Raw genomic sequence first — 13,775 nt, 5'->3', positions numbered from 1 at the left:
TGGATAACATGGTTAGAAAATGGATGGAAGGGTGATAAATACATGGTTTTACCAGTCTGCTGAGGCTGGAAGTCTATTTTAATTGTAATGCTTTTTTTATGGTGTCCTTGCACAGACCAAGATGACTTCCTGACCGCTATTTCTTCAGGGGGAAAAAAAACCAAACTGCCTCCGTTTAGAAGTGGCTTAAGTAGTCAACACCATTTTTTTCAGGGTATATCTTTGGAACAATATGATTTCTAATTTTTGCAACAACTGTTGATCTACATAAACAAATAACAGCATCAAAGCTGAATCACTGCAGTGTAAACAAACTAATACTGTATGCCACAGGGTTCTGGACATTCAAATTGCATGTACCATGTAATTTATCTACTTTATAAAATGGACAGGCATCGTCCGGGGCATTTGCCAATTGATATTCCAAAAGCAGCTGAGACAGAGCTGTTCTACCCTTAAGCAAAGTACTTCAACCCAATCGCGGCAGGAAAATGCCCAGATGTGTAAATGGGTGTACATGTCAGTCGCCTGGGATAAAAGCACCAGCTAAGATGGCAGACAGACCTGAATCTTCAAAAAAAAACAAGCTTTCAAACTCTTTTTCAGAGCCAACACATGAAGTGAAACCTGGCTAACATCATCGACGCTTTTCCTTTTCCCAGAAAACACACCGCAGACACAAGCCGGGAGGTGAACTGCTCTCTTTATTTAGTCTTGTGCGGGCAGTGCTTCCAGCTTCAGAGAAAGTACACTAACACACCTAGACCTTTTCTGGGCTGCGGGCTATCACGTCTTCACGGTTGCTGTAATAGTAATTACCCGGGCACTGAGCTGCGGACCGGCATCCACACAAAGCAGGTTGTGTTTTGAAGCGCCGGCGGAGCTTCCTCCGCACTCCGACTCGCAGCCCGGGGCGCACAGCCCTCTCGCCCCCGGCGGAGCCCTGCTCCCCACGGGCTCCTCTTTAGCACAGCAGCTGTCGGTCTCGTCGCCTTCTTGTGCGTCCGATCCGTCTTTCTCTCACGGCTTTCACTTTATTTTGATTTTTTTTTAAATACCGTGCACACACTTCCGCAACAGACATCTCACAACGAGTACGCACTCTCACAAAACCACACAATCTCCACTACATTACAAAAAGTTCTTAAAAAGCGCTAATTGCGCCTTCTCAGTCTCCGCAGGTGGATGCTGGGGCTGGATTTGCACATCAGAAGAGTCCCTCCAAGCCCTGCACTTGCTGTTGTCCACTGGCTCTGAAACCGCCGGCAGGTCCTCCGCAGGAGCTCAGAGGAACAGGTTTTTCATCCTTAGTCTCTGGACACGGCCCACAGTCACTTAGTTCACAGGCACCGCTTTCACCCCCGGCGTGCCTTTCAACTCACGGCTAACCCTTCAGCCTTAGGTGCTGTACACTCAACCCGCCCTCTTGTTTACCCTGGCCCGGGACCCGTCTCTCTCTCAGTCATCTCTCCCGGGCTTATATCTATTATTGAAGACACACCTGCGGCTCGCTTCATCTTCAGCTGCAGTTACTGCTCGAGAGAACGCCTATCAGCCTTCCAAATAAGGGAATGGGCGTGTCAAAGGTGCAGCACTGCAGGGGAAGGCTCCGCCCTCCAGGGCCCCGCCCACTGCGGAGACTCGGTTTCCAAAACCTGTTTAGTCAATACATGCCAAACGTCGTATTTTTCATTCTAGTGTAAACACAAAATGTTGCGAGACTGTATTTTTGTATAAATCGAGATAGTCGTCCGAACACCACCTTATTCTCAACTTTAAACATGCCTTTATTGAAAAATGGTCTAAGTGGTAAACACTCAAGCTTTATCCATGCATAGCTGGATCTAAAATGTCAAAGCTTGTGTCCCTACCTAAGAAATGGCTGCATCGAACTTACTCGCAACATTTCTTAAGCTTCTAATCGCCATTGATTTAACTACTTAAGTCCAGATTTGGGAGTCCATGGGGACAGTGAATTATAATACATCAAAGGTTTCATCTACACTAACTGGAAAACTTATACTCAAAACTTGATTGTGATATTGATTGCTATAAACAATTATTTCTATTAGTTTTATTACCCTCTGGTGGTTATTATTAAAATTAAAGCATGTTAGTTTCAAACACAGAGTTAGACATTTATTCCCTAGTCAACATTTTTGATACAGACATCAACTTCCTCACACACTAATAGCAAAACCATAGCAACCTTTTGACTCGTTCTTTTGTGCATCGGAGTAATGTCAGTTCAGTCAAGATAGTACTATTGCAGGTTATATACCAGTACAATACAGCAATTCATTTTTGTAAGGCCTCACTTAGTGTAATTTGTATTAAAGCACATGTTTCTCACTAAACCAATCTGATTATTAGTAGGAATGAATCAAAAGTCAGTGATTATTTTACTGAAGACACAGTATACATTCTTCACAACTAACATCATTCTAGCATCCGTCTGTGGTGTAGTTCACGGGAGACAAATAATTCTTAGTCATGCTATTTGCTACCAACATACTCTTCAAAACAGCCTTACTAATCAGTCTGCTTTACTGTTTTTTATGTTTTAGCAGAACTTTCTTAGAGGCCATCAGAAATCTAGAACTTCAAGCAATCACTTTGTTTTTAATTGGGCTTGAGTGTTATTGACACAATGTCTACGGTAAGGAAAATCAAGACCTTGGTAATAATACATATTTATCATTTCCTTTATAACCTTTGCTGCAATCTTTCATCTCACTTGAATCACTCACTTTTAGTGTGTTATAATGGAGGCATTCATTATGTGAAGTAAGCTCTCTGGAATGAATCACAGAAAAAGTGCCACTTAATTTTTAAAAATGTCTGTGCTTAATCAAATGTTGGAGATATTGTATACTAATATCTTCCAGCATTCTAATGTAGAAGAAAAATGTACAAAGGCCAGCCCTAAAGAAAGTTTCAGGGCTAGCATCATATCATACAAATTCTGTACAATCACCAGTGCTAGTTCTTGCAGATGTAATCCTGAGTTATCACTGAATGTCCATCAGCTGAGATGTAAGGTGAGTGTGCACGCTTGTGTGTAGCATATACACAAACACAGGGGAAAAAAAGAGCAAGAGGACTGCTGATTGAAGGTGGTTTGGTGTTAGCAAATAATGTCCATATTATGAAGTTACACACACTGTTCAAATGCACAGTCTGGCTTAGAAAGATGACAGCTATCTCAACAGGGCCATTATAAAGATCTCATGTTAACACTGGTGTCCTGGCTATTTTCTCACTCTGCTTGTACAATCTAGCCTCTCTGAATGTCACCCTTAGTCAATTGAAGAAGTCCAACCTTTTCTACTGTGGAGTGAGGTTACTGATACATAATGGCTACCATGCATCACCCAGGTGCAGGTGGGAGCTGCACTTCAAAACAGTACGAAATGAAAGCAATTACATATACTGTATCAGTTAAATTTCAAGCTTTATTATTCTCTTCTGGGGGAAATTTGTTTTAATGGCACAGTCCAATGCAACAAGAAGGACAAACATTACCAACAGAGAAGACTGTACATTAGTGTTACTGCAGATAAGTGAGACGATCTGGGTCTATTACTTTTATAGAGATGTCTCTTATATAGGACTAGTGTAAATTCACAATGAAGGGGGTGAAACACACAATACCTAAGGCTCTTGGTGTCTTTACAACCCTGTGTTTGTAGAGTATATTTAATTTGGTCCAATTATTTTTCTACTTATTTTCACTAGTCCCCCTCCATTACAGTTAACAGTCCTGATGTTGCCAAACCAACAAGTGAGACAAGTATGTTAAGACACTTTCAATACATGACTTGTAAAAAAGAAAAGGGGAAAAATGAATACGTTTGTCTGAAGAATACCAAGGTCAAGGCTGCCTTAACATATATAAACAAGAAATCCTAAAGACTGAGAAAGATTCTGTACTCACCGTCTGACCAGCAGGCGGTATCCTGCTCGGAAGGCCACAGAGATAGGTCGGGGTTTTAGCCCGGGCAGCGAGCCCAAGATAACCTGGCTGTAATTCTTGCTTCAGCTGAGACAAGGATTGGTACATTTCCTGTTCCTTCAGTACTCTAACAAAAAAAAAACACGTAGCTGCAATAATGCCACCGCTGAACTGAAATTTGCACAAAAGGACAGACTATCTCGGGAAGAGTCATATTAACTAGTCTCCCTAGGCCTTGGCTAATTGATGTGACTGGGGCTCAACGTCTGTACATTTTCAATTTTTTACTCTGTTCTTACCTAATGGGACCACAGCATGTGTTGTCCATCCAGGTTGAAACAGTAGTTTATTATACAGAATATTATGTATTAATTTTATTTGTTTTAGTCAACAGTAAGTAAAAAAAAAGTTATTTTTTATTTAAATAATCTTCAAAAGAGAGCAATAGTTGCTTAAGGAAGTACATATACAAGTTCGTTGTCTCTCTTATTTTGTAAACTGCCCGCACCAAAATGTTTAGTGGAGTTTTGGTTAAAAAAAATATTTTACATTCAAAATACCGGAAAACCCAAGCATAGTTACGAATAGTCATATGATGATTTTTAAGGTCCGACAGGTATTGGCTGCGAACACTGTCAGTCACGCAACGGCTCTCTCATTGGTTATTTTAACGTCATGGTCGTCCACTTGCAGTTGCCGATAGGTCACTCGCAAAGCGGCCTGCAGGCTCATTCGCTGAGTCGAGCAGAGGGCGGTACTTTGTCGATCCATACCCACAACCCACCGCGGCGTTCAGCGACTGCTCCAAGAGGGGAAAGATGGTGGTTTATATGCTCGCAAGGAGGATGGCAAGATTTCTAATGGCGGTGTGCCTCGTCTTAGCTGCTTTGTCAGCTGGTAAGGATTCGAGTATTTTGCGTAGCCGGCGATTGTTCAATATCTAAGCGTAAAGTCTTAAGCAAAGCTTTATAAAAATACTGAATCGCGTTTGTTTCATTTTTCAGTGGTAGACTTGTCACACCGATGTCAGATGTTCAGCTGATCAGCTGATCCCGTGCATTTCTAGATTTTCAGTTATTTACGTGAATGACAGTAACGTATTATTAAAACTGACGAGACGTGTTTCGTATGTTACCTGCTTTGCGCTTGAAACTCGATGTTATAGAAATGTCTGCGGTCGTGGTACCAGTAATTTAAAATCTGTCTGGCTGGGTTTGATGCAACATAACTAGTGATTGCCAGTATTGATATTATTCACAAATTAAAACACCCAGTAGGTTTATCACTATAATTGCACGATAATTGCTTCTGTAATTCACATGTTTTCCTTTTTAAGAAGCAGTTTCTGTAGACGGGGGGGAAGCAGAAGTGACGAGGGGGTTCGATGAGTGTTGAGATGAGCATTCATCATCACATGACAACGCTAAGTGTTTAAGCCCCGCGAGTTTGAGCAATGGGTTCCTGGATATTATTAATTATTGTAATAAGACGGGCAAAGACTTTTCACTATTCCTCTGCAGAGTTAGAAGTGCAGAATTTGCTAAATTATGTATTTTTTGTCAGCTTATCTATTAGTATAGTTAGGTAGATAAAAACTGCACTACAACTGTGACAAATCGAAACCCCAGAACAACGTTTTTTGTTTGTCATTATGCTGAATTTAATAGAAGGACACTAGATTTAGTTTAAATAGCAGTGTAGGCAGATTACTGAAGTGCAGTATATTGTGTTTGCTGCTGCTGGTTCTCAGTGTTATTTTTATTTTTAAACCTTAGAATTACATGATTTTTGTTGACCTTAAAAAGACAAGGCAGTAGAGTCCTGGTCCGGTGCGCCTCTGTGCAGGTGTGTGTCTGTTCACTGCGGTCTAATCCAGGCTTGTTCCACCTGTCCGCTATCAGCAGAGCCACACATTGCAAGGCTACTCTTCAGCTGTCTGGTTCTATTGCAAATATCATGACTGTATAAAGCCAAAACAAAAAGATAAATGTTGGATATGACTCCTTTAAAATGCTCTGATGGAGCTCTTCAGTAACTTCAATGATCTTGGGAACTGACAAAAAAACAGCCTTTGGCATTGTAGGTCACATACTGTAGGATTGTGAGGCACGTGTGTGTGAATTCACAGGCTGATTCATCTGAGAATGATATGTCAGGGGCGCATTTGTAAACCCATGTGTTTTAAATCTGGTTTGGCAAGAGGGAAACTTAGCACAGTGTCATTAAATGAAGTGAATATAATTATTTTAATAGAATTATGTATGACAAGCAAAAACAAAATTAACAGATGGTCTTGTTAAAAAGAAAGCTTTGGTACAGTTGCAGAAATTGTGGTTCACACTTTAGAACAATATTTATACATGAGATGTGCTATTAATCATGAATTGACAATCTATATAAGGTAAAAGGCATCTAGATATTCACAGCACATGTGATCTGTAGCTCCCAATCCTGGTACTGGAGGAAATTTCTTTGTTGGCCTTCATACCAGTTTTGCTCTGAATCTCCCTTGCGAATTGCTGATTTAACTGATTTGCTTGGTTGTTTAGAATTGTAGTTAACTTATCTCTTCAGTCAGTCCTGAGTGTAAAAAATACCCAACTTAACAGGTACCCCTTCCAGCAATTTCAACAGATAAAACATTTAACAGTCCTCCACTTGCTTGCCATTTTTTAAAAATCTGTACGTAAGCAGACCTAAGTTCTTGTTGTTTTATTTTTGTCAGGCGTATTTGGGGACAGCTTCACAGTGCTGAAAGCCCCCAAGTATATCACCTTCAAGGAGGGCCAATGGCCTCTCTCTGCGGAACGGATTCCTGACCTGGCAGCTCTGACCATGGGCTTCTCTGTGGAGGAGGTACTGCCTTTCTTTTTGTTTTCCGACATTCTTGTTTTGGCTTTGTTTCTCTGAGATTTTTCCCCTTCTTTTCTGAAAAAAACGTCTGCAAGTCTTGTAGTGAATGTCTGCCACAAAGCCTTGTTACTGTATGTACTGTAGACGTCTTTGACCCACCCTACTTCAAGTCATATGCCTTTTAACGCATCACAGGCTACATTACCCCTATCAGGGGATCTGCACCAACTGCAGAAAAGGCGCATCCCTCAGTGTCACAAACTCACAAGTGCCTGATTGGCCACAGGGGGCGCTGTGCTCACCAAGAGCTGAGAGAGCCCTGCCCAGCTACGCCCACCCTGGCCTCAGCAGCATTCACCAAATTGTGCACCGCCACTTGTGAAATTCCAGTCACAGTCACGGTGCTGTGACTTGGGTTTGAACCCGTGACACCTGGACCACACAAGCTCAACCTGCACCTCCACTCAGGAGGCCCCTGGGATTTGTCCTTGTATGAAGAATAATAAGCTTTTCCATCCCTATTGGTATAATGAAGCATTTCCTTATTGTTCCCAATATTGGTTCCTTATCTGTTTGTGATGTTTTGTGGAAAGCTGAAAATGTAAGTGAGCAGCACCTATGACAACAGTTCTCTCTCTTACAGCCAGTGAATGTTCTTGCTAGATGCACAGGCCCCTTGCTGTGTGGAGCAGTGCCGTGACGCTGTGTGTGTGTTTTGTGCAGGACCTGTCCTGGCCGGGCCTCCAGACGGGCAGTCTCTTCCAGCGTCCTCGGGCCAACGCGCTCATTGTGGTCAGGGGAGTGGGCAGCCTGCCCCTGCCCCAGAGCGTTGCCTCTTACCCAGTGGAGAATGTAAGTGCCAGTGAAAGGTTATGCCATGATTTCTGCAAAGATGCTCACCAGCGCAGATCCCGGAGTGAGAGACTGGTTTCCCAATCCTCCCTTTATAGTCAACGCCTCTTGAATTCAGAAAACAATTCGGTACATATTAATGAGCGTTCACTTGATGTTCTGTGGTGTTTTTACAGTAGCACTCCAGTCAAATACAGAAAATGGCAGGTGTGTTAGCTGATAACTGAGGAAGACACACTGTTTAACTTTCGTAGAGACAGACATAAATCGATCAGGTATTACGTTTATGTTGCAGTGTTTATGTGCAGTGGAAATCTTAGGAAGTGTTTGTTTTGTGCCTCTTCAGCCTGTCCCTTTCACCTTGGACAGCGTCGCCAACACAGTCCACACCCTCTTTGCGGAAGACACTCCTGTGGTCTTACAGCTGGCGCCCAGTGAAGAGGTAGGACCTGGGGGTCCCAGCCTGTGGGACGTGTGGGGGGGGAAGAACGAGAGAAATCTTTGTGCCCTTTTCTTTGTGTACTTCACAACAACACGCTGTTGACAAAATAAAGCTGGAAGCTGCTGTTGTTTTTATGCTCTAATACACTGTTAACAAAACAAACCTGCAGCCCAAGAAAATAAACACTTGTTCCACACATGAAGTGAAAGGCATACAGTCGGCTTTTGGTTGTTAATGTGCTGTAAAATACGTCGCTGCGCTCTGCTGCGCTTGTGAAGTCTGCCACAGCTGCATGCCACTCGCGTCTCTTATCTGTGTTCTCTTACGAATCCTTTTCATGACACGCAGAGTGTGTTCTTGTAGAAATAGCAATGAGAATGCGTTAAATCACTTCTAAATAGATAAGACGTTTGTCTCGGGCCTCTGAATTTCAAGATGCCTCTCAGGTCCTTTTGGTCTGTGGATAGTGCACTTTAAACCAAGGACTGGAACATTTTCTTTCCTCGAACCCAAGGCTTTTAGGAGAATGCAGCAAGCTACCAGCCCTAATGTTGAAACTGATACCCTGGATTCTTTCAGGATATGGCTGGGTGAGACCCCGGGGGACGATGAGCTACTAACGACCAAACTACCTGGGCCGAATGGCCCCCTCTTGTTTTTAACCTTTCTTATGTCCCCATCGTGAACAGCTGCTGCTGCTCTCAGTTCTGCTTCATGTGTGGTCCCTTTGCAGAGGCTGTATATGGTGGGGAAGGCCAACGCCGTGTTTGAAGACCTCCCTGTCACTCTGCAGCAGATCCGGGGGCGACTGTCACAGGACAGTTCCATCCTCAACACCCTCCCCCCCAACTCGCTGAGCAGGAACAATGAGGTGAGAGGAATAAGGGAGGCGCTCGAAACAGGCTGTACAGGATTTCGCTTTGGCAAAGTTCATCCGGCGTTTTCCTCTCCACATTATCCTGACAGAAGCGGTTCACGTAATCGGGCTTGCCTACATTTCAGTCAAAAGTTTCAGTTCCTGTTCCTCTTCTGTAGGTGGATCTGCTTTTCCTCTCTGAGCTGCAAGTGCTGCATGACATCGCTGCCCTGGTAAGTCTTTGCAGCTGGCCCGTCCCACACAGGAATTTGCTGTACAACGGGTTTTTTTTTCAGTCCAGTGGTGTAAATTGCACATTTTCGGTCATGTGGTCAGTGTGTACAGCTGTACTACCAGGGACTTTAATATCGTTGAATATCGGTGTATTTCAAGAGCTGATTGGCATCTTTCCGATTGCCAGAGAAGAAGCTAATCAGGCGCTAGTGTTTCTCCATTCTGTGCACCAACATGAAAAGCATCCAAAGTGTGACTAAACCTTGGCAGTTTGAGTACGGACCCACCTTGTCTATGGCTGGTGACGTCTCTTGACCTGCATATTGCAGCGCAGCTTCCTGGTGCGGCTAATCTCGAGAGGGAGAGGAACTCGGAGTGCCCTGGCTGTGTTTGGCAGAATTTGCTTTATTTTATTCCCTGGCTCCTACAGCTCCTGAGACACAAGCACCTGGCGAAAGACCACTCCCCAGACCTGTATTCCCTGGAGCTGTCCGGGCTGGAGGAGATCAGCCGGCACTATGGCACAGATTCCCAGCAGCTGAAGGATGCCACGGAGATCCTGGCCACCATGCTGCAGAAGGTGAGCAGTCCCTGATATGTTTAGAAGTGAAGGGTTCTACGAATACTGTTACATTATGCAGACTTGAATGGCTGATAGCACACACCTACCTACTGTATGTTCACATCGATACATTATGGAAAAGCCTCTTAAACCTGGTAAGATGTTGCAGAAAACCAGAGTCTATCCTTGCAGCACAGGGCATAAATTGTGACCTGAACAGGAAAAACTATAAACCATCACCTGGGAATGGATCCATTGCTTGGGTGCACACACACAGGCACACACAGTTTAGAGATGCTAATTCATCTGCCAACATGTCTGTGGAAGGTGGGAGGAAACTGTAGCAACTCCATTGGCACGGAAGAGAACACGCAAACTCCACACAGAAGGCAGTGCACTCAGGGAATGAACCCGGGACCCAAGAACCTAGCAGCTTTGCCATCATGGTGCCTCAGCTTTGTCCTGTTTTTGATTGAAGCCCTTGGACCAAATGACACTAGTGAATGCATGTTGAAAATTGGCTTTTTGACTATATTCAACAGGAAATATAACTCTTTTTTCTGTATTGTGCTTCCTGGGCTAAGATGACTTATTCAAATGAATATAAAAGCACTGTAATTTGGGATTGTGTAACTTTGTATAGTTAAGTGAACATAAATGGAAACTACTTACAGCTGTAGCATTTCCTTATACTACTCTATTCCTCTAGTTTTTTTAATCCATGAATGCTTTTCATTCTGTTGCAGTATAATATTATACTACAGATATCTTCATGGGAGTTAGGTAGTGTGTGGAATAGGACAGAAACCCCCCACCGTCAAAGTATCAAATACCAAATCTGCAGATGGCTCAAGAGGAGAGAAATCTCATTTACTGAGCAGTTTCTCAAACCTCAATCTTACATCAAGTACTGACTGTGCACGTATGCTATCACAAAGGGGGGTTTGGAAAACCAGAATACATCCCATAATAGGCGTCCATCCATCCATTTTATAATAGCTTGTTGTGGGGAGCCAGAGCCTATCCCATCAACCATCTGGCACAAAGTGGGATACACCCTGGATGGGACGCTAATCCATCATAGGGCGGACACACACACACACACGAACACGCACACGAACAGGGGGAAAACACACAAACCCCCCTGAAGACAGCACCCCAGGAGCTGAACCCAGGCCCCCAGCACTGCCCGTAACAGGTGTCAATCTGTTGAAATTTAGAGGGTCAGCTTAATCCTTCGTCCTCCCTCCTTTGATCACCAAGCGCTGTCCGTCTTTGCCCCTGCTGCAGTTCGCCGACGACGTATTCAACATCTACAGCGGCAACGCGGTGGTGGAAGTGGCGACGCTGAAGAGCTTCGAGGTGCCCCTGGTGCGGAAGACCCGCTCCATCCTGGAGTCCAAGCAGATCGTGAGTGCCCACCCCCTCTCCCTTCCTGCCCTGCAGCACAGCCCGGCCAAACCACCACCACGCCCTCAGGACAGCATCTGCCCCTGTAATCTGCCCCAGCGCGTCTGTGTGTGTGTGGGGGGGGTTAATCAGATGGGTCTTTTTTAGTTGACCTTGGATGAGCTGTCCTCTTCTGAGGATGCTCATTATACAGAAGATTTTTTTTCAAAAATGTCATCATTACCAAAAAAAAACCCAGCCTCGTTCAAGGTCAGCATTTAAAAAGCAGACTCGAGAAAACAAAAAGCACAGTACTGACAGAACATTTTAGCAGAAGGCATGTGAGGGATGATCTCCAGCAGCCTCCTGTATAAGCTTACATGTCAGTGCTGTTGCAGCACATAACTTGAGTCATATTACAGCACCACTGGAATTGTGCATTTTTCAAGTTACACCTACAGATCTTTTTGAAAGAGAATCCTTCTGCAGAAAAGTTCTGAAGTTTTTATCCATTTATTTACTGTGTTATCTGTTCACGTCAGTAATCCTTAAAGTATTGCTACTTTTTTTTAATGGGAAATGCAAATGTTTTCACTACTATAGGAAGGTGGTCTTTATGATGATCCATAACAGGAATGTCACCAAATGCCTTAAACCGAAGGGGGAGGACTTCAAGTGCACAGGATGAGCTCAGTTCTCTTTTAAATTTTCTTTACTCTTTTCCTGTTCTTTTATCAGAGCAATCCAGGGAGCCCATATAATCTGGCATACAAGTACAACTTTGAGTACGCAGTCATCTTCAACATCGTCCTGTGGATGATGATCGTACTTGCGCTGGCGGTCATCAGCATCTCGTACAGCCTGTGGAACATGGATCCAGGCTACGACAGCATCATCTACCGGATGACTAACCAGAAGATACGCATGGATTGATTCCTCTTGATGTGCATTCCCCCTGAATTCATTCGATTTTTGTTTCCCTTTCCAAGCTGCCTGAACTTCTAAGGTGTGGCCTTTTTTTTTCCAGACCATCGAACTTCTCCAATAACGATTACTGAGAATTGTTTCTTAGAAATTGTTGGAGGGTATACTGTACCTGCAGCCAGTAGGTTGTGGTAGTGCTTCATTCCACTCATCAGAGATTTTCATTTGTTGTGTATCTGCAGTTAATTCATCTTTCTGCTAGTATTCCTCATTATGGAGCAAAAAGACTACTCTGAGGGCCAGCACCTTAAACACTAGGCTTGGTATAATTCCTCCGGCGGTGTTTCAAAAATGGTTTTTCTTAGAAGTAGTATCGTCCGGTGTTTAGTTTGGTTTTACTTGATCTTCTTGGCACTGAGAAAATAAGTATAGTGCAGTACAGAAGTTGCCTGCTGTTTTCTTTCTTCCCCAATGTTGTAAATGTTTGTGCTGGGACACATTGTACATGTATATTTTAATTTAACAGCGTTATGTCTGTATATATTGTGAAGAAGTGTAGACTGATAAGAATGCATAATATTGTCTTAATCTCTTTGTGCATTTCTTTGTTCTTTCCTGGTAACCCATTCCAGCATTCAGAGATTGTGATGGCGAAATGAAATTGTTAGGTTAGCAACTCTTTTCATTGTTGAGTATAAAGTGTGCTGTGAACAGGCAATGTGACTAAAGTTCAGATCTTCCCTAAGTAATGAGTTTTCTTTGTAACAAGTTTTATTCATTTTTATTTCTTGGACCATCCTAGGTGTTACCACTGCCTTCATTTAAAGAAGCCGCTTCTTTGTTTTGTACCATTAAAAGTTAAACCTGTCCAGCAGCGGTAAACTCCGTTTGGCACCCGTAAGGCATATTCCTGTTCTGATAAAATACTGGGATCAAATGATCCTAACATTGAGAATAAACAAGGATTGTTTTTGGCCCATCTAACTTGCCATACCCCAAAAATGTTCTGGAAGTCATCTGACTTCTTTGTGAATTTTGATAGTTCCTGAGGATTTTTCACACAGCTGGAGGCAAAATTAAATGTTTTTTTAATGTTATATAAAAAGATTACACTTGTGGTCCTTTGTAGACACCCATAAATGGGTGCAAACATGCAAAAAGGAAAAAAAAAGGTTATCTAGCTACAAATAACTCAACAAATTGTGTTTGCTGCCATGAAAAACATGAAACGTGTCCAATAATAAATTACTGTCCATGTAGCATTGGGGTGTGATTGTTTTTTTTGTTCATGTTGATTTCATTTTATCTTGTCATTTTAGCTGAGGAAAAAATTCCAAGGAATGTAACCTTTAGCGTATTTAGATAAAATGGAATGGCAAATACTTTCAAATAATCCTTACGTTTATGACACTTCTCTGGACTCTCCACTCAAAGCGTTTTACAGGTAATGGGGACTCCCCTCCACCACCACCAATGTGTACCCCCCAGCTGGATGATGTGATGGCAGCCCTAGTGCGCCAGTACAGTCACCACACACCAGCTATCGGGGGAGGAGAGCAGAGTGATGAAGCCATTTCATAGAAGGGGAATTTGTCATCCAGGCTGAAAGTTAAGTGGTAAGAAAATAGCTGCAGTCTCCTATGTCTGTCACAGGCCTGTACGTTTACAGATGGCTGTAAACATCCAGTATTAATAACAATGATATTCC

The 13,775-nt window shown here is 43.1% G+C and overlaps 1 protein-coding gene across 1 annotated transcript; it reads left to right on the top strand.

Moving 5' to 3' along the window:
* Positions 1-4,732: 4,732 nt before the first annotated feature.
* Positions 4,733-13,326, top strand: atp6ap2 (ATPase H+ transporting accessory protein 2). Its single transcript, XM_088913246.1, has 9 exons — positions 4,733-4,852; positions 6,681-6,811; positions 7,532-7,660; positions 8,007-8,102; positions 8,836-8,973; positions 9,138-9,191; positions 9,623-9,772; positions 11,045-11,164; positions 11,882-13,326. Exons 1-9 carry the CDS (start codon positions 4,774-4,776, stop codon positions 12,074-12,076), a joined length of 1,092 nt encoding a protein of 363 aa, XP_088769372.1. The 5' UTR covers positions 4,733-4,773; the 3' UTR covers positions 12,077-13,326.
* The last annotated feature ends 449 nt before the right edge of the window (positions 13,327-13,775 follow it).

This window comes from Atractosteus spatula, chromosome 4 (assembly GCF_055471065.1).
Source record: "Atractosteus spatula isolate fAtrSpa1 chromosome 4, fAtrSpa1.hap1, whole genome shotgun sequence".
NCBI classification, from domain to species: Eukaryota; Metazoa; Chordata; class Actinopteri; order Semionotiformes; family Lepisosteidae; genus Atractosteus; species Atractosteus spatula.
This window is presented reverse-complemented; position numbering and strand designations above follow the sequence as displayed.

Excerpts from the sequence above, each read along its gene's own strand:
- atp6ap2 (XM_088913246.1), top strand. The coding sequence starts at position 4,774 with ATGGTGGTTTATATGCTCGCAAGGAGGATGGCAAGATTTCTAATGGCG. Across the intron at positions 4,853-6,680 it reads CTTAGCTGCTTTGTCAGCTG|GCGTATTTGGGGACAGCTTC; the intron begins GTAAGGATTCGA and ends TATTTTTGTCAG. Across the intron at positions 11,165-11,881 it reads TCCTGGAGTCCAAGCAGATC|AGCAATCCAGGGAGCCCATA; the intron begins GTGAGTGCCCAC and ends TTCTTTTATCAG.